This window comes from Mirounga leonina, unplaced genomic scaffold (assembly GCF_011800145.1).
Source record: "Mirounga leonina isolate KUSES-001 unplaced genomic scaffold, KU_Mleo_1.0 Mir_170, whole genome shotgun sequence".
Classification (NCBI taxonomy): domain Eukaryota; kingdom Metazoa; phylum Chordata; class Mammalia; order Carnivora; family Phocidae; genus Mirounga; species Mirounga leonina.
The window spans coordinates 13,295,664-13,316,924 of record NW_023270433.1 but is presented as its reverse complement, the minus strand read 5'-3'; the positions used below and the strand labels follow the sequence as shown (position 1 = coordinate 13,316,924).

The following is a 21,261-nucleotide window of genomic DNA, read 5'->3' as shown; positions in this document are numbered from 1 at the left end:
ATGAAAATAAAGAAGCTTGGAAATATTTGCCCATAGAAAATTTTCCATGGAATTAAAATGACAATTAAATTGTAATCAATTAAATTGACAATTAAATTGGGAAAATATTTCATCAATGAAAATTCAATATGAATGATGTTTTATTGATCTAAGTATTCTGATTAAAATATTTATGTTCATAAATATAGTGTCCATAAATATAGAGAATCCATCAGTTCAAAATGGCAGCCATATCCTGCTGTCATAGCTAATCTTTTGGTGATGACTTAGGGTAATAATTAAGGATATCTCTTGTGCAGGACTGTATGGAACATAGGCTGTCCACTAGTATTGCTCCCAGTGGGTAGTGATAATGCCACGGATAGACTCTCCTTTTCTGTGTTGTGGGATCCTAAAGTCTGATAGTAAGATGGGTAGGATTCCTGGACCGAGTAACGAAGAGTTGGCAGCTTAGCTGTTCTGGTCAATTTCTTTTTAGCCACTTTTGTTTGGTTCTCGTTTATAAAAGGGTTAACAAATTATAATTATGAAAAGTAACCCCACATAAAACCAAGGCTATTTATTCTTAAACATACAGTGGAGGAACTCTATCATTGTATTTACTAAATTTGATTTTATCCTTCGCTTTCCAGCAAAATTGAAGGCATAGAAAATATGTATAATCTGCAAAAGCTAAACCTTGCAGGAAATGAAATTGAACATATCCCAGTATGGTTAGGGAAGAAGTTAAAATCTTTGCGAGTCCTCAATCTGAGAGGCAACAAGATTTCATCGGTAAGTTATTCAAAGTAGTAAAATTTTTTTCTCAAATTTTTAGACTTGTTGAAAAAAATATTAAAATCTAAGTTTTTAAAAATGAGATTTCTTGGGGTGCCTGGGTGGCTCAGTCGGTTAAGCGTCTGTCTTCGGCTCAAGTCATGATCCCAGGGTCCTGAGATCGAGCCCCACGTTAGGCTCTCTGCTCAGCCGGGAGCCTGCTTCTCCCTCTCCCTCTACTGCTCCCCCTGCTTGTGCTCTCTCTCTCTCTGTCAAATAAATAAATAAAATCTTAAAAAAAAAAAAAAAAAGATTTCTTCATTTAAGGTTCCTGGTCCTTTGACCAGAGATCAAATTTAGGCATAACCTAGGACTCTCTAGGGTATTTAAATATAGGCATTTCTGGTTTTGCATGGTTCCATGGTAACTGAGAGTTGACCTCTTAGGATTTTTGCATCTATCATTTCCTTTGAGCCTCAGAAAACTTTTCTTAAGGAGGAAGTAAAGGGATTATTCTTTGAATACTATCAGGTAGTATCGTCTTTTTCCCATTTTCAGGTTAAGTCTCTTACCCAAAGTCACGCAGCTTGTGCCAGAATCCAGGTCACTGAATGCCAGGAACTGAGTACTTTTTTTTGTTTTGTTTTTTTCACATGAATTAAGCTTGATTATGTTATAATCAGGTGTGTCAGGTGTTACAGGAGGTTAATCACTAGCTCTTTTATTGTAGAGCAACTTCTTTATCATGGCTCACATAATCTGATAGTCCTGTATGCTTTCCTTTGGAGTATAATTTATGATTTTTTTCTAACATTTATATAGTTAGGTGTTTAATAAAGTATTTGTTAAGGGACGCCTGGGTGGCTCAGTCAGTTAAGTGTCTGCTTTCAGCTCAGGTCCTGATCCCAGGGTCCTGGGATTGAGTCCCGTGTCGGGCTCCCTGCTCAGCAGAGAGCCTGCTTCTCCCTCTGCCTGCCACCCCCCCGTTTGTGCTCTCTCGCTCTGACAAATAAATAAATAAAATCTTTTTTTTAAAAAAGTATTTGTTAAGTAAAAACATTGATTTACTTAAATCTATATTAAAATTGGAACAACCATGCTCAGAGAACATCAGTCATAGAATAGACAATAAAAGATGTGCTTCCTGGGGCGCCTGGGTGGCTCAGTCGTTAAGCGTCTGCCTTCGGCTCAGGTCATGATCCCAGGGTCCTGGGATCGAGCCCCGCATCGGGCTCCCTGCTCAGCGGGAAGCCTGCTTCTCCATCTCCCACTCCCCTTGCTTGTGTTCCCTCTCTCACTGTGTCTCTCTCTGTCAAATTAATAAATAAAATCTTAAAAAAAAAAAAAAAAGATGTGCTTCCTAATATGGGTCTAGACCTGCCTTCTGTGACCTTGGAGAATCCCTTTATCTCTAAAATTCATTGTTTAAATTGGAGAAAACAAACCCTACCATGCCTTCTTTACAGGGGTGTTATGGGGCTCAGATAATATGATAAATGTGAAAATGTTTTAAAAACTTTAAAACACTAAATAACTCCTTAAACCTTCACCGGTGGAAGCCAAGAATGATAAACAACATTTGTTTAATTACTGTGCGGTTCACAATGTCCATGCTTTCTTATTTCATCTTTCTAAAGGTCTGGTAAGGTGACTCTGTACCATTTCACTGCAACAGCCCAAGAGCCTCAGAGCCCAAACCCTATACCATGTTGCACAGCATCACCTTGGAGCTCTTGGGGCTTATGCTATGATGGAAAGAGGTAGCCATGAATCTAAAATTTGCTATAAATATTCCTCCCAAGTAGTCGATTGTTAGATAGTACTCAGTGTCAACTGATGTTAACAGGAAAATCATTCAATAAATATTTATTATCATTTCTAACTTTTTATTACTTTCTCATCCCAGTTTATATTTGACATTGTCATCAGTAAAGATTTACCAAAATCTTTTTTATAGCCATTTGTATTTGTGATGTGTTCAATCAGTATAATGAAAAAATAATAGGTTTAAAGTTACACAGATGAATTCAAATCCTGTTTTGTTCATTTGTAAGCTGAGCTTTGGGCAAGTTATTTAACTTCTTCGAACCTCAGTTTCTTCATCTACAAAATTAAGATGTTGTTTCCATCATAGATTGTTGTGAGGAGTCATAAATGAAATGGCATATGGAAAATGCCTAATACTGCCCTGATACACTATAGATACTCAAGATACTCACTGTCTGTTCCTCCCCTCACACCACTAATTTTGGATAATGGGTTCCATGAAGAGGTTCCTTGCCATGTTGATAGCAATTTTCTTGATTTATTACTTTCTTTAGGTATGTTTTTGTTATTTTAAAACTAAATTATACAGATACTAATATTATATATAATTTCAGCTCCAAGATGTAAGCAAGTTGAAACTACTTCAAGATTTGACTTCTCTGATCCTACTTGAAAATCCAGTTGTGACCCTTCCTCATTACATCCAGTTTACCATTTTTCACCTTCGCTCACTGGAAAGTTTGGAAGGTCAGCCAGTAACTACCCAGGACAGACAAGAAGCTTTTGAAAGATTCAGTTTAGGTAAGGTGACATTTAAAAAAAAAACTAAATTTGGGTGGGGGAGGAATTTATTTTCAGAAGTTATCCAGAAAAATATATTGAAGTGTGAGCTTTATAATGCTATTAAAATTTTTTTGAAAAATACCCCCATAAACCAATTAACATCAATGTCATTATACAACAATTATACATTAATGTCACTAAGAACCAACAAATATTTATTGAGCATGTACTGTGAGCCAGGCACTGGATCTGGCACTAAGGATACAATGGTAAACAAGACATATGGTACTGGACTTCATGCAGCTTGTATTTTAGTGGAAAAGAACGACAAAAAGCAAGCAAACCCAGATAAAGTAACAGAGGAGAGAACCCCCTTTTGGCAAAGGTGGTATAAAGGAATGGCTCTCTGAGAAGTGACATATAAGCTGATGGTATAGGCAGGAGAGGATTAGCCATGTGAAGAAAGATGTTCAGAGAGAGGAACAGCTTGCACTTTCAGGCTGGAAAGCCGCTGGTAAATTAAGGAACTAAAGGTTCAGTATGACTGGAGGACAGCTCAAGAAAAAGTTGGGAGAGCTGGGGGAGGGGCGAGATGACACAGGGCCTTGGGGTTTGGATTTTATTTCAGGTGCAATAGGAAGCAAATGAGAAGTTTTAGGCAGCAGTGGGACATGATCCACTTTATATTAAGAAGATTATTTTTAGAGTACACTTATCCTGATGAACACTGAGTAATGCATAGAATTCAATCATATATTATATCCCTGAAACTAATATAACACTGTATGTTAAGTATACTGGAACTAAAATTTTTTTAAGAGAGGGGCACCTGGGTGGCTCAGTTGGTTAAGCGACTGCCTGGGGTCCCAGGATCGAGTCCTGCATCGGGCTCCCTGCTCAGCAGGGAGTCTGCTTCTCCCTCTGACCCTCCCCCATCTCGTGCTCTCCCATTCTCTCTCTCAAATAAATAAATAAATAAATAAATAAATAAATAAATAAAATATTTAAAAAAATTTTTTTAAAGATTATTTTTAATGCAGGATGGAGAATGATTTGGAGCAGGGCAAATGGAGATAAAGGGACATGTCCAGAGGCTGTTGCAGTAATCCAGGATAGAAGTGTTGGTGGCCTGTATTTAGGTGGTGGATGTGGAATAGATCAGTTTGGGAGGTAGAATCAGCAATACTTTTTAATGAATGGGGTAATTACTAGGATTCTGGCTTGAGTAAGTGGTTGGATTGGTGATATTATGTATACACAAGGGAGACTTTAGAATACTGAGTTTGAATGTCTGTGAGACAACCAAGAAGAGGGTTAGAAATATGAGTCTGGAGTTCATAGAGACATAAATGTGGGGGTTGTCTACATAACAATTATGCTTAATCCCACTGGAATTGATTGGCTCACTCAGGCAGGGGTTGAGAAGAGCAAGGTGAGCCATCTAGGGAGACCGAGAAAGAGAGGCCATGTAAGGGGAAACCCAGGAAATAGTGGGTTGCAAAAGCCCCAAGAAGATTTCACGAGAGGAAGTGGTCAGTTAGGTTGAATGTTGCAGACATAAAGAAAAAGTAAGATGAGGACAGAGAAGTGCTTTAGATTGACAATACATGATGGTCTTGACCAGCATGGTTAAGGAGTGGTTGGAACAAATGCTAGATTATAGATCCAAGATCCAAGAATGGAAGGGACACATTTGGGTGAAGGTTTGAAATTTCCTCCCACAATTTCTCTCTCCTAGTACCTAATAAATGGATTTTTAAAAAGAGTAGAGTTTAAGTTAAAAAAAATTCACCAGTAGCTTCCAGACCAGGAAATGGGCAGAAGAAAATGCAATAAGCCTCAAAGCTAGTAACTGAAGAAAGAAAGAGAATATTTGAGGGTGGAGTGGAGAGACCATCATGGCTCAATTCTTATGGTCCTTGAAAAGACAAGATGAGATCAGAGAAAAGAGGAAAGATTGTCTCTTGATATGAGGGACACTTTATCAGAAGGGAGCAAAGGTGTGTGCAGGTGTGGGTAGTTTTGTGGCTTTGTTGGTGGGAAAATGAGAAAGTTCCCATGGGTGGTGTCTCTTTTCTCAGTGTAATAGAAGATCATCAGCTGAGAAAGAAAATGGAAGGAGTATGGGAGGTTTGAAGAGAAAGAGGAAGGTATGAATTAACTATTTTAGAGCATTAGGAAATGAGTCTGTAGGTTCAACCATTTGAAATTGATGTTAGTCCATTTTGGCTTACAAAAACAGCAGTTTCATATGGTCTGATACAATCCTTGAGAAATATGGTAAATGTTTATTAGTTTGGATCCCCTAACTCAATATTTGTTACCCTGAGTTTATGTTTTGGAATCTTTAAAAATATAAATAGTGCATAGGAAAGTCCTCATATAAATACACTTCTGGGGGAAATGTTTAAATTACCTAGGCTTATTTATGACTCTGAATATTAATTAGGAGCCTTTAAGGTCCTTGGGATCCAGCTGTGAGCCAGACAGATGCAGTTTCTGCTTTTACAAAGCTTTAGTGGGAAAGGCAGATGCATAGATATTTGACCACACTTTATAACTCATTGTGTGATGAAGGACACAGCAGAGGTACAGGGTGACCTGAGAGCATCCCTGGGGAAGCATCTCACCTGGGGAGAGGATAGAGTCAGGGCAGGCTTCTCAAAATATTTTTCAAAACTAAGACGTGGAGGGTACAAAATACGCCAGTAGGAGATAGAGGAAGAAAGTTCCAGACAGGTGTGAATAAAAGCCTACAAGGGCGCCTGGGTGGCTCAGATGGTTAAGCATCCGACTCTTGGCTTTGGCTCAGGTAGTGATTTCAGGATTGTGAGATCAAGCCCCCAGGTCTGGCTCTGTGCTCAACAGGGAGTCTGCTAATCCTTCTCCCTACCCCTCTGCCTTTCCCTCTCTCTCTCTCTCTCTCTCTCAAATAAATAAAATCTTAAAAAAAAAAAAAAAGCTTGCAGGTAAGAAGAGGCATCACAAATCTCAAGAAATGAAGTCACTTCAGAAAGGCTGCAGTGGGTGTACTTGAAAATGAGGCTGGAGAGGGAGTTTGGGACCAAATCATGAAGATCTGTGTGAGTTCTTCATACAAGTTTTGGATGCTATCCTATCCATAGTAGGAAGCCTTTGAAGGATTTTTAAGATCATAGAGTATTTTGCAAACCTACTTGCAGCATCCTTTAAAGTGTACTTACTAATATCAGATAAAATAGTACATGTTTTTAATAGGAGACCTGGAAAAAACCTCATTTACCAACATGCTAATTGAATGAAATACTTGGAAGTAAAGTGTTATCTTTTTTCTTTTTAAGATTTATTTATTTACTTGAGAGAGAGAGAGAGTGCTGGAGAGCGGTGGGCGGGGGGGGGTGGATGCAGAGGGAGAGAATCTTCAAGCAGTCTCCCCACTGTATGTGGAGCCCGATACTGGGCCAGATCTCACAACCCTGAGATCATGACCTGAGCTGGAACCAAGAGTCGGACACTTAATAGACTGAGCCACCCAAGTGCCCTGTAATGTGTTATCTTTTAAAATTGTTATCCAAATGATAATGCGTTCTCACATTTAGATATAAATCACTTGCTCGCTCAAGATTGTCTTTTTTTTCCCCAAAACCATAGTGAATAGTCTTCAAAGTAGAATTGTATTTATATTATTCTAAGACTTCTTTTGCTATTATTTGAGAAATATTCTTACCTTTCTTTAAGTAGAAAATATAACTATTAATAAACTATTAAATTTGTGCTGGCAGACGAGGTAGAAAGACTGGAAAGAGATCTGGAGAAGAAGATAATGGAAACTGAAGAGCTTAGGAGTGAGCAGACAAGGTTCCTTGAGGAAATTAAAAGTCAAGATAAATTGAACAAATCCCTGAAAGAGGAGGCCAGGTTACAAAAACAGAGCTATGAAGAGATGGAGAGTAACCTAAACACAAAAAATGAATTGGTAAGCATGTGTTTTACATTGCTTTGACTATATTCTCTTGAAATAGAGAATTCTTTGTCCTTGGGTCTAAAAACAAAACTTCTTGACTGTAGAATGAGGAAGATGTGGTTTAACAGAAATTTGTGCAGAAGTTTCTACAAATTGTCGTTGACCGTGCACTGCATGACATGGGTCCCCAAAGGACGAATACTATCTTTGCTGCATTATGTGAAGTATGGTATCCAAAATAAAGGAGGACAGTGGAACCCCACACTGAGGAGTTGGTCAGACTGCCCCTAGATGTTTGTATTTTATTTTTAACAACAACATTGTTGGTGAGACTGTATATTGGCAAAAACTTTTAGAAGGCAAATTGGCAAAATTATCCAAATTTAAAGGGACATACCCTATGTTCTATATATTAGAAATATTATATATACTTATTTAATATATAATAGTTATATATGATACACATTTCTAATACATTTTGTGGAAATTGTAGCAAGAATGTATAAAGATATTATGTATCTACACATATACACATACATACAGGGATATTCACTACAATATTGTTTATATTAGTAAAATATTGAAAATAGCTGAAATGTCCCTCGGTGGATATCCATCTGGTAGAATAATTGTGTTGCTATTAAAATGAGGTAGAGCTGTATGTCCTGATATGGAGGTATGTCTAATCCATATTGCTATGTGAAAAAAGCAAGCTATGAAACCGTATATCAAGTACGATGCTTTATAGGTAGTATATATAATAGTATAAGTGTATGTAGGGGAAAATGGTAGATATGTACCAAACCCTTGACAGTAGTTATTTCTGGGGAGTGGAATTATAAAGCACTTTCAAATTGCCATTTATGCATATCTGTAATGTTTAAATTTTATATAATTTGGCTTTATGGTTGAAATAGGAAGAAAAGATATTTTAAAAGAGATTTAGACAGATTAGATAGCTTATAATCAGAAGGTGCCAGACCCAGAGACTGCAAAGGCCTCAAGACCACGCCCTGTGGGGAGTGGCCAAAGCAACAGGGGTGTCCAAGCTGGAGAAGAGGCAATCTACTGAGCTATGACAGTTATCTTCAGAGAATCAAAGGACTGTTTCATGGAAGAGGGACCAAAGTTACTGACCAGGATCCCATGAGATAAAATTAAGAAATGGCAAATAGAATTATAACAAAACAATTTTTCATTTAGTAATAAAGAAATTTCTAGGGGCACCTGGGTGGCTCTGTCAGTTGAGCATCTGACTCTTGCTTTCAGCTCAGGTCATGATCTCAAGGTCATGAGATGGAGCTCCACGCCCAGCATGGAGCCTGCTTAGGATTCTCTCTCTGACCCCCCCCCCCTTAGCCCCCTCCCCCCCCCCCCCGCCCCGCCCCGGCTTGCGCGTGTGCTCGCACGCGCACGCTCTCTAGCTCTCTCGCTCTCTCTCACTCTCTCTCTCTCTCTCTCTCTCTCTCGGGGAAAAAAAAAAAAGAAATTTCTAATAACTGTCCTAAGACAAAATGTGATAACTCTGGAATGGGGTTGCTGTCACTGAAACTGGCATATATGCTCAGGGCTTAGAGAAAAGATAAAAGACATTAGCTAGGGAGATGGGCTAAATGACCTTAAAAGGCCTTTTCAACCCAGAGAATCTGATTCTGTAAAATAATTAGGTTACTTTCCTTGAAGGAAAAAGTAGCTATTGCTACTCTCTTTTTTTTTTCTTTTGACAATTCTTTTTCTGATCTGTGCATAACTTAAGAGAATTTGATTTCTCGGGCGCCTGGGTGGCTCAGTTGGTTAAGCGACTGCCTTCGGCTCAGGTCATGATCCTGGAGTCCCTGGATCGAGTCCCGCATCGGGCTCCCTGCTCGGCAGGGAGTCTGCTTCTCCCTCTGACCCTCCCCTGTCATGTGCTCTCTCTCATTCTCTCTCTCTCAAATAAATAAATAAAATCTTTAAAAAAAAAGGAGAGAATTTGATTTCTCATATAACTAGTGATATCCTAGATAGTTCTCTTTCTTTTTGCACCTCCCTTTCAAGATGGGCGTTCTGCCTTGAATGACTTGCTTTGTTGACAAGAATTCTGCTTAAGCACTTTTGTTTTTTAGCAAGGAAAAAGTGTTTCCTTCTCTGTGTAGAGATGGAAACTGTTACTTGAAATCTGAATACTTGACTACCTCTTTCTTGAGCTCTTCTTTGCCTGAGGAAAAAGATGATTTATAGCAGGGGGACATGATGAAAGACAGGGCATCTTCCCCAGCTCTGTCAGTTAACTATTCAGAGCATTTGTGGGTTTCTTCATATGCCTCTTATTTGCAGGTAGTTTTCAAATATGTCAGCCATATTCTGAAGGCATATTATATATGATGTTAATAATCTGATAATTATCAGTAGTTTTATATTATACATCTGTTGCTCTCTATTCCATAATTCCATAATGATGATTAATTAAATCATTGGAAACTTACGTGACAATCAATTTTATTTTAGCAGCCACCACTTAACATTTGTATGTAAAATACAAGTATAGAGGCACCTGGCTGGCTCAGTTGGTAGAGTGTACAACTCTTGATCTTGAGTTCAAGCCCCATGTTGGGTGTGGTGCCTACTTAAAAATAAATAATAAGTAAAACTTAAAAAAAGTAAAAGAAAATACAAATATAAAAATCAGTACTTACTATGGTATTACTTGATATTTGTGAACATTTAATAAATTTTCCTGACTTACTGATCTTTTTTATAACATAGAATCCATCTTTTATTACTAAGATAAAAAAACATAATTTCTATATGCGGACTCCCTGGTACATGTTAGTTAGCTCATTGAAAAACTGGGCAAGGGGTGCCTGGGTGGCTCAGTCCGTTGAGCGTCTGCCTTTGGCTCAGGTCATAATCCCAGGACCCTGGGATCGAGCCTTGCATGGGGCTCCCTGCTCAGCGGGGAGCCTGCTTCTCCCTCTCCTGCTCCCCCTGCTTGTGCTCTCTCTCTCTCTGTCAAATAAATAAATAAAATCTTAAAAAAGGAAAAAGAAAACCTGGGCAAAATGTTGCATCTTTTGACTTTGCACTATCCCAAAATTATGGATTATTATAGTTGCTAATATTCTTTTTTCTACTTATGTTGATATGTTTGTGCTGTGAATAAATGTTTTATAAATTGTCAACAGTTTTTGCTGGGTTTATTTTCAGTAACTATTTTTGGTTAGAAGACATTGCTCTTTATGTCATTGTTATTTTTATCATTAACCGTTTAAAAACATATTGACATATGAAGTTAGTATATATTTATCATAACAAATTTAGACCACACAAATGTATACAGTGGAAAATGAAGGTCTCACTCTTTCCCTTCCCTATTCTCTGGGTGTATATAATCCTTTTTAAAAGTTTTCTATGCTTAAATGTACGCATATAGTTATATAATATATATGTAATTAAATATATGTACCTTTAAATATTTTGCGATAAAAAAGAACCTTACTATATTTTTTAATTCTGCATCTTATTTCTTTACAAAGCGGTATATATATCATAGCTCTCTAAGTTAAAAAACATACCCACACACATGTGCACACACACATATACACACATATAAATCTTTTTTATTTTTTTCAAAGTCTATATTGTTCCATTATATGGATACACAATAATTTATTTAACCTACTCTTATTTTTTTTTTTAAAGACTTTATTTATTTATTTGAGAGAGCGAGAGTGAGCACGAGAGGGGGGAGCGGGAGAGGTAGAAGCAGACTCCCCGCTGAGCAGGGAGCCCGATGTGGGACTCGATCCCGGGACTCCAGGATCATGACCTGAGCTGAAGGCAGTCGCCCAACCAACTGAGCCACCCAGGTGCCCTAACCTACTCTTATTGATGAATATTTAGGTTGCTTCCATTTTTTTATTAGAAACAATACACAGAGAAAATCTTTGTAAATATGTACTTATGCATTCATAATAGTAATTCCTTGGTATAAATCACTACAAGTTGGGGTGCTTGGCTGGCTCAGTCAGTAGAGCATGTGACTCTCAGTCTCAGGTTCATGAGTTCAAGCCCCACGTTGGGGGTAGAGGTTACTAAAAAAAAAAATAATTTTAAGAAATCACTACAAATGGAATTACTGTGTAATTTGCATTTTAAAATTTGGTAAATATTAAAAGCATATACCTGCTTTATGGTTCTACAGCAGTGTGTGAAAGAACCCAATTCCCCACTTGAAATTATTATTTTGAACTTATAAATAGGATAGGAAAAAAATGGAATCTCATTGCTTTAATTTCACTTTTTTTTAGTTGTTGGAGAGTTAGTATTGCATATGTATTTATTAGCTATTTTATAGTCTTTAAATTTCTTTTTTCTTTTTTTAATCAACAGGCTATTTTTTATTGAAATTCAATTAATTAACATATAATATATTATTAGTTTCAGAGGTAGAGTTCAATGATTCATCAGTCTTGTATAATACCCAGTGCTCATTACATCCCTGTGCCCTCCTTAAGGTCCATCACCCACTTACCCCATCCCCCCAACCCCCTCCCCTCCAGCAACCCTAATTTTTTAAATTCATGTTGTTTCACCTGTTTTTTTAGTATTCCAAAAGACTATTCTGTTTCAAAAAGAATTCTGTATCTTATTCTAAGAGCCTACAACTGAAAAATATTTTCCATTATCTTCTGCAGAATATCTAGTGATAATATCATCTACAGTTATATAATGCTTTCCAGTTTCATAAAGTAACTCTTCACATAGTAGGTCATTTAACCTATAAAAGAAACATAATAACATTAAAGTAAAACTTCTGGTGCCATTTAACTATAATAGTCCCCCTCTTCTGCCACCAACAAATACTAATTTAATTAACTTTAATGTTAATATTACTCTTTGTCTTTTTGCAACTTATTTAACTCCTGTTCTTCAGTTTCCTCATTTTTAATATGAGGATGATTTACCTGTCCTGCCAGCCTCACAGAGTTGTGAGGACTAAATAAGGTAATGAATATGAAAACAATTTGAATTGAATTAAGCTAAGTAATGGAAGGTGGTAAACCTGTAACATAGAATGATGATAAAATGTGTGTCCATATAAGAATGGTGCGGGTTCTAGTAACATTATCTTCCTAAGGTAAGTTGTCAGTAAAGAGCAGCTTCTATTACTACAGCTTAACTCTCCAGAGTTCTCCAGGTGATGGCCTCTGTTTGCTTTTTTCTCCTTTTAGCCCTTGTCTTGGTTTCTTGCAGATCATTTTCTGCCGATTCTTTATTCTTCCTTAAAGGTAGTTCCTTCAGGGCTGAATTGCACACTATGTTTTTCATGGTTTGCATGATAACTTGTATTAATATGCTATGTACATCTTAAGTTTTGAAACTGGCTTGCCTTCTCAAGAAATGTGCTTGTGTGTGTATGTGTAATTTTTTTAATGGTTGTGTACATAGGACAGTGAATTTGAATGTGAGGGAAAGAATTTGTATCATTTTTCTTACCGGTAAATATGTTAACTGCAGTCAACTCTTGATTATCCACAGCTAATACTGTAAGTAGCCTACTTTCCAGGTCCTTTGACTCCTAATTTGCTCTCATTTTTGCATTTCTTCAGCAGACATTTATTGAATGCTTACTAAATGCTAAGGCTAGTACTAAAAAGACACAAAGGTAATTTAAAAATGCACAGAGTATATATTACTTGCCTGCAGAGACCAGGCCATACATTGTCCACGGTTCCAGTTGCATTTGCCTTTGTTTGGCCCTACTGCCAATGATCTTTGGGAAGAGAAACCCAAGATTAGTTGATGCTATTGGTTATGAGTTGCTTTCGTGAGATTCAGGGACTTAAAAGCATTCAGTGAAAGCATCAATGTGGGTAATGTGCCGGACACCCTGCAGCAGGACATCAAGGGCAGCATCGTATAATAGATGAAGTGTTAGATTGGAAATCAGGAGACTTGTAATTGAACTCTGCCTCTTCACTACGAGCTGTGCAAATGGGCAAGTTATTTAACCTCCTGGTGCAGCTTTTACCATTTCATAGGGTAGCTGTCAGGAGTCAGTGAGATAGCACACGTTCTGGCATATGTGAGCACTTGATCAAGATTACCTGTCATTCAGTTTAGCATTACTTCCACTTGCACGGATAATCAGGAGATGACTGTAAGCTAAATTGTGCACGACTTTGAGTTCCTGAGCCTTGTAAAATGTTCATGTTTGTTTATGTTTTATTCTCTTCAGCTTGCATTATTTTCATATTAATGAAAATTTTCTGCATGTTTTTTGTCTGGTATCTACTATCTGATGCTGTCAAAAAAAAAAAAGGCAAAAATCACTTAGTGGACCTTTGAAATGAACTCACAGGATTGGTTCAGGAGGAAGGCAGCTGATAGTGGTAGTTAATAAAATATTTAGCTTCTGCCACTAATCTAATATGTAACTTTTGACAAGACAGTTCACCGATCTAGGACTTAATTTCTCTATTTGTAATTCAGATAATTAAATTGGATGATCTCTTTTCTTCTAGTTCCAAAAATTTCTAAGAATAAGTAAAAAGTTGTAATTATAGTAGAATTACTTTATTAAAAATTTAATATTATATATTGGGATCTGATTGACCTTATTCACATCCTTTATCCTCTATTACAAAAGTACTGTTCAGAACACTGAGATACTACAGCAACAACAAGTACAATTAAAACCAATCTCTTATTTTCATCCTCACTCCTTCTTGTGAGTCCTTTGTAATTAATCCCAGATATCATCTCTATCCATAATTTGAAGCTATCATTAACATTGCAGAGTAAGTTAAGTAAATTAGTGTTAATTATTGAAAAATCAGGAAGCAGATACTTAATAGAGTACTTAAAAATAACGGATACAGAATTATTTTCATGTTTGGGTAAAGCAAATTTAAATGATTTTTTAAATCTTTATTCCTTGTATCCTGAAATAGCATATAAACTTCAAAGGTCTTTTACGTGATCTTTTATGAAGTGATAATTTTATACTGCATTCTTTATAATACTTTAGAATGAAAGTAAAATACTGTGAATGTTCTGCTATTTGCTGTGGGGTTTAAAACAATCATTATTAGTTATGATGGGAACTTGCCGTGCCATTGTACCTTTATACTAACTTACTGACACTATGTGTGTTTCATATCAACTTGGGGCTGTAGCTAAAACAGAAGACCGTGGAACTAATGCGAGCATGTCAGAAACAGTATGAGATGGAACAGGAATTGGCCTTTTATAAAATTGATGCCAAATTTGAGCCACTAAATTATTACCCATCAGAGGTGAGTTTAACTTTTATTTATTTATTTACTTAGAGTTTAACATTTTAGTAATCCAGAGTTAAAGCCAACAGAGAGTGGAGTGGGGTAAGGTGGGTGGTAAAAATGTTTAAGAGACTTTATCAGTAACCATTCTACTTTCTTGTTATGAGGGCATCAGCAGAGTAAACGTATTGTGGTTGAATCAGTGAATTTTTTGGTTCAGTATGTTAGAGCAGCATCCAAAAGAGATAAAAAGCCCCAAGAGAATCTGTGTGATTCCAACCAATAGTTCATAAAAAAAATCAATTACTAAAATTTATTAGACTGAGATTTTACTTATATATCAGCTAAGAAACCAAAATAAAACACCTAAATTTCTGATTGGAGAGACTAAGCAGTGCTATTAATCACAAAACTGTAGGCAGTTCTTTAATCAACCAAACTAACCCCACTTTTTGGGGATAGGAGGAATTCTTAGAGACCATTTTTTGTTTTAGTTCTTTTTTGGTATATTAAGAGTGAGATAAAAAATGGTATATATTTTTCAACTTCTAGGCATGTAGGATTAATATTTAGGCAATTCTGTGATATGTTCTTCGCTAATAAAATGAATAATATCCCTCGGCTGCTTAGAAGTTACTTATTGAACCATAAATATTTACTTATTTTGCTTTTAGTATGTCGAAATTGATAAAACCCCAGATGAAAGCCCTTACATTGGCAAATCCAGATACAAGAGAAATATGTTCACTACAGAGAGTTATATCATTGCAAATGCCCAGACAGTAAAGATCAAGAAGATGGAGCCAGACGAAGGGGAACAACTCAGAAATGAGCATGTGAACTTGGGAGCCCATGCATCACTGGACATACAACTGGAAGACAAAGAAAAAAAAATAAGTGCAGGTTAACAAAAGTTATTTTAAATTCTTTTAAAAATATAAAAAGATTGAATATATAGGCAAATTTTGTTCTATAATTCTTTTCATTAAACATGCCGAAGGTACTTATTTTGTTGTTTACATGAAAAGCCTAAAAAAAAAGTAGTGATTCATTGAGCAAATCATTTTTTAATGATTCTTGTTATGGTTGAAAATGGAGTTCTTGACAGTAATTTGGTGGCAGCATGTCCAGGGGATCCAAGAATGCTTAAATCTTGACCTGCCAGCAGGTCTTTCTCACTGTTGGAGCTGCACATTCAAAGATATAATTGGTCATAATTGTAGCAAGTACCACTTTACTGATTATTATGCATGTAGCCAAAACCTAAAGCAGTGCTTTGGATAAGCTGGATCAGTGCACCCTCCTTAGGCTTGGGCCTAAGACCAGCTTCTGACTCTTACGAACCTGTCCCAAAACATCTAATTGAAAGGATCTTACCACTTCCTGGCAAGTCATAAAGAAGAAGTCAATCCATGAGGGCTCTTAGAGACCCTGCCAGTGGCATACTCTAAATCCACTTACCCAGTGAGCTGCATGGATATGGAAGAAGAAAGCAGATCTGAGTTTATGTATCCCCCTAGTAATTGTGGCCCATTCTGGGGCTCTCACCAATCCAGTGAAGCAGCTCATCTTCCCTTGGTTGGTAGCTAAATGGAAAACATGGAAGGCCAGTAGAAAGGTTGGCTTGGAGAAGGGTTGAGAAAAGAGACTGAGTTGTCTGTCTCATACACCCTATACAAAGTTCCGGAAGAGGAAAGCAGAAATAAATCAGATATATGTGTAGACTAGCTTCAAGGGTCTCATAGTTTTATAGGAGGCAGGGAGGGAGGGAAGGAGAGAAATTGGAAATTTGAGATAGAGAGTAATTGATTTGAGATCACCCCCAGCTGGAAGACACTGTTCAGTGGTGAATTTCTTGATACCAAGCCCTATCATAAAGTAATTACCTCTAACACAGAGTTTTTGTAATAGCTTGAACCTAATTATAACTTAGTGACACCTAAATGCGTATTTACCAATAAATCCTTATTCTCTCAGAAGAGTTCTTTAGTGTTGGATGCATCAAGTAAAGCCCCTTTTATGTTAAGAATTTTATGAATAAAATGATCAATTATAGTTCAATAGCATATCAAAAAACTATTCTAGAGATTAACTGAGTGGAAAACTGTCATAAATTACTTTTCTTTTTTTTAAATTTCTGTGATCTATAACAACAGAATTTAATTGGGAGGAGGAGGTTATTGTGAAGAAAAAAAATCTGGTAGAAATTTGAGAATTCAAGATTTTTCTTGTGTGTGTCTATGTTCATGGTTTTTAAATCTGCAGCACAAACTCGACTATCAGAGCTACATGATGAAATAGAAAAGGCAGAACAACAAATTTTAAAAGCTACTGAAGAATTTAAACAGCTGGAAGAAGCTATACAACTTAAAAAAGTACGTAAAAGCCAAGTAGCAATGCAGGAGGAAATGAAAAAAATGAAATGTGTTTTCTTCCTTCATAACCATGTTAAACAAATTTTAAATCAGTGCTGCCTAATTAATTACGTAGTAACAGTTTTCAGCATGCTGTGGTTCTAGTATTTTCCAGTTACATTTTCCTTTCATTCATGATGACATTCTATTAACATTTTATAAAGCATACAGAAATAAATTACTTATAGTTTATGTAAAAAGAGGTGTTCTGTCTACTCTATTATGAAAGTGTCTACTTTACCCGGGGAGATTGATGCTTCCTGTTATATTGGTTCTAATTTACTTAAGCACTACCACCTTTAAGATCCTGGGACCTAGATTAAGAGTCAGAAGACATCTTTACTATACATGCACATTATCAAACACAAGCAGCAAAAATGTAAATGATATAAAATATGGTGAACAAAAAGATGGAGGTGTTACACTCTCAGAAATTACCAGAGTATGTCATGAAGAAATAATAGCTCAAACCCATGATGTAATTGCATAGGGAGTATTTAAAAAGGAAGTATCTTGACAGTTTTTAAGTGTGTAAAAGGTTTTACAGTTATTTGCAACTTTTAAAAATCAGTATTTCAAAATTATGTTGGTAACTGCATGCATACCATAGTAGGTAAAACAAGAATGTGAAGTCCAAATTATAGATTCTTTCAAAAGATACACTATATTGTGATTTTAAAATTATATAGTAACTAGAAATTGATTCAAGTTTATTGGAAGCTTACTATATGCTAGCCCCTGACTGGGCTGGGCCCTGAGTGATGAATAAAACAGGTATATTTCCCTCCCACATGGACAGGAAATAGGCCATGAACAAGCATTAAAAAAGTAAAAAGGAAATATAGTTAAACAACATGTGTGTTGTAGGAAAAAAACAGAAAGTTAGGAGAGGCAATAAAAAGGATATAATTTAGATTGTGGAGCCACAAAGGCCTCTCTGAGGAGGTGACATTTGGGCTGAAACCCAAAGGATGTGAAGGAGCCAGCGAGGTAGTGTTAGGGGATCGAGTATTCCAGGCAGTGGGTGTAAAGACCTTCACACTAAAGTCTTCTCTGCCGAGGGAGGTAGACTGTGTGGAAGATGAGGTCAAAGATTATGCCAGGCTTCATAGGCTGTCCTATGGTAGAGAGTAAGGCATTTGAATTTTAGTCTGAAGGTAATGGGAAGCTTTTGAAGGACACTAGGTAGTAGAATGACTGATCCTGTTTGTATTTTTATAAGGTCACTCTGGCTACTGCCTGAGAGTGAAATAGGGTGAGGGAGACAGAAAGAATGGAGATGGGTGAATCTCCTATGGGGCTGTTGTTCAGTACAGGCAAGAGATGGTAATGACCTGGACTAGGGGGGCGATGGTGGATATGGAGGGAAATAAACTGATTGTCAGCAAAATTTGGCAGGTGAACTGATCAGACTTAAAAATGGATTGAGGGGTGCCTGGCTGGTTTAGTTGGAGGAGCATTCGACTTTTGATGTTGGGGTCATGAGTTCGAGTCCCACATGGGGTGTAAAGATTACTTAAATAAATAAAAACTTTAAAAAAATGGATTGAAAGTGGGAGATGAGGTAGAGGGAGCCATCAAAAATGATTTTAATAATTAAAAAAAGAATGTTTTATAATAATGTCGACCAAAGCTTATATAGGTAGATCAATAGATGTAAATAATGTACCTAATTTTTAAATAAATGGATGCTTACAAAATGTGCTTGAAAAGTTATTTTATGAGTACATATAAGCCTAAATTTTCATTATACTATTAATTTGCTTGACATGCTCATAACAGGGGTAAGTGCTATATAAAGTTGACTATTAATATTATGGTTATTATTGTTAATAATTTACAAGTTGCTTATACTGGAATTGACAACTTCATTTTTACCTGCTTTTATGAGTTTTCATAAACTTTTATAAAATAAGATTTTCTACATGTAATAAGCATAAAGTATAAAATATTAATGGAATGCCTAGATGACTAACATTTTACTTTTATTAAAAAAACTGGTAGAGCACAGAATACCTTTTTAAATTTTAGAAGTTTTCTTTAAATTTGTAAATCACTGTTGCTAACCTCTGTTAATTGTGTGTTGGGGTATGGGGGGTGATTAGGTTTCAGAATCGGAGAAAGACCTTCTTTTCAAGCAGTTGAGTGGTAGGATACAGCTTCTCAATAAATTACGCCAAGAAGCTGTGGATCTAGAAACGCAGATGGAAAAGCAAAGGCAAGAAATTGCTGAAAAGCAGAATGATATCAAGGACCTGCAAATAGCCATAGATAGCCTGGATTCCAGAGACCCAAAACATGTAAGTAAATGAAGAGATTTTGGCTTGTTCTATAGGGACTAGAATATCATTCCATCTAGAAATTATGTCTCCTCATTTTTAGTCTCAGAGTTCTTTCTGAAAGTTTTTTAGTTTGCTGCACAAATTGGAGTAATACATATGTTTATGTATGTGTGTATGTCATATATATCTGTATGTGTATTATATATCCATGTCTATATATACATAACATACATGCATATATACTTATATATAGAAGTATATATATCTCTGTGTTGAAAACAAAACCTAAGGCTTGAAGGAGATGGCTTTCAGTAGAATGATAGATGCATGGTACACTTACCTTTTTTTAAGTGGCTGTTGAATATCATTATATTCCAAATCAAGAGAAACCTGCTCCATGGTGCTGTCCAAACCTCTTACCCTTTTTCTCTTTTCTTGCTTTGTTTTCTTAAGAGCAAGGTGGTGAGATGAGAGAGCTGAAAGGGGTTTAGAGTCCTTTCTCTACCTCTTCTTTAATCCTTTATGCAAATATTACATTAAAGCTATTTGTTGTTTCATATTGTTTTGTTTTGTCCTTAAAAAGGAAACATTTCTCTAGACCGTGTCTTCCTAATATGTGGCGAGAGGTGGTCTGGTGGCTGCAGGATGGAGTTAGGTTCTTGTCTCTGTCTCTGAGAAGTCTTACTAATGGCTTACATTTTACCCAATATTTGTAAAAATATTAGTAAAAATATTTCCTGCATATTTCACTGCTATACTTTGAATAATAAGGTTATTTTTTAAAAGAACATTAAAATCTCTGATTTAAGAGAAATCATTAGAATTTAACATGGTAAGGACAATGCACTATCATTACTTTAAATACTGGTCAAATTATTTGGTTATCCCTTTAAACATTTCAATAATGTATTGTAGGTAAATTTTTTTTTTGCAGGCCAGCTAATTTTGACAAAAGGTAACCATATCATTCACAGAAATAAGGCCTTTTCTAACAAAAGCTTAAGTCTATGTATTAAAATTGAAACTAAAAGAGGACTTGATTATTTTAAAGAATTTTCGTTACATGAAAAATTAGATTTTAAGTAATGTGTAATATGGTCAATAATATCTTGCCTTATTGCATTAATTTGTTTGGAAGTCTGCCACCCTATGTAGGGCTCCTAAGGACAGGAACTATATCCTACTGCTATCTGTATTCCCGGGGGCCAGCCCTCTATTTATGAGTGTTTGCATCTGGGAAGGTAGGAAGGAACCCAGCGTGTAGGCACTATCCAAAGCTGCTTTGCTGCTCCCTCCAGGACCATGATCTATGTATGAGTCTAATTAGAACCTAGATTGTATGTTTGCTTTTAACAAATGAGTTTGATATTCTTGGTAGACAGGGAGCCTAATCCTCATGGATTTCTGTAAAGAATTACGCACAGAAAGGAGTTAAATGAGAAGCAGGAATGGCATCCACATTTTGAAAGTCAGTCAGTCTCTGCTCTGTTAGAGGGGATGAAACATACAAACCTGTTTAAGGTTCCTTTTTGGTATTGTTAAAACGACTAATGGTTCGTTTTTAAGGTTATAGCTTTAGTCAAAGCCCCAGAGGGTGTCTCTTTAATTTGTTCACCGAGAGGGAGCATCTTTTTCTAGTTTGCACAAAGTCACCTTCTTGGCTAATGTCAGGCTCCTGTTAGGCATCATATTCTACAACATGTGATCATTTTAGCAAAAGGGAAAGAATCAAGTGTGGTATCCCTGCATATTTTTCTATAGATGGAGACAGATTTTATTCAGTTAACTTTTATTATCTAATCAGATAAAGTGCAAATAGAATTTAAAAGTAAAAGCTTGAGAGATTAGAAAACATTATGTGGCTCTGAGATATGATGAGAACAAATACATTAAGTGCCAATGAAGTCTTCCATGTTGGGGTTTTTGCATATACTGGTGAGGAGCTTCATCCCAGCATCCATAGGATTGGTGACTTTTTTTTTTTTTTTTGCAGAAGATTAAAATGTGATTTTAAAAGATTGATTTCCTAAATTCACCCTTTTAGGAAGAGGCTG

The 21,261-nt window shown here is 36.3% G+C and overlaps 1 protein-coding gene and 1 long non-coding RNA gene across 8 annotated transcripts in view; one reads left to right on the top strand and one right to left on the bottom strand.

The window, feature by feature from the left end:
- CNTRL (centriolin) overlaps positions 1-21,261 on the top strand; it is an 82,884-nt gene that overhangs the window by 14,636 nt on the left and 46,987 nt on the right. For all 7 annotated transcript variants that reach the window (XR_004681227.1, XR_004681228.1, XR_004681226.1 and 4 more), the window contains 7 exons: positions 633-774; positions 3,138-3,324; positions 7,068-7,261; positions 14,410-14,529; positions 15,186-15,414; positions 16,777-16,886; positions 19,031-19,225. Coding sequence is in view for 3 of the 7 variants with exons in the window: in XM_035015917.1 (XP_034871808.1) it covers positions 633-774; positions 3,138-3,324; positions 7,068-7,261; positions 14,410-14,529; positions 15,186-15,414; positions 16,777-16,886; positions 19,031-19,225 (1,177 nt within the window). In the remaining 4 variants the exon portion in view is untranslated. The remainder of the gene's footprint in view (positions 1-632; positions 775-3,137; positions 3,325-7,067; positions 7,262-14,409; positions 14,530-15,185; positions 15,415-16,776; positions 16,887-19,030; positions 19,226-21,261) is intronic.
- LOC118017745 lies at positions 15,188-19,937 on the bottom strand. Its single transcript, XR_004681231.1, has 2 exons — positions 19,548-19,937; positions 15,188-15,383 (listed from the first exon to the last, which is right to left on the bottom strand). It is a non-coding gene; the product is annotated as an uncharacterized LOC118017745 (long non-coding RNA).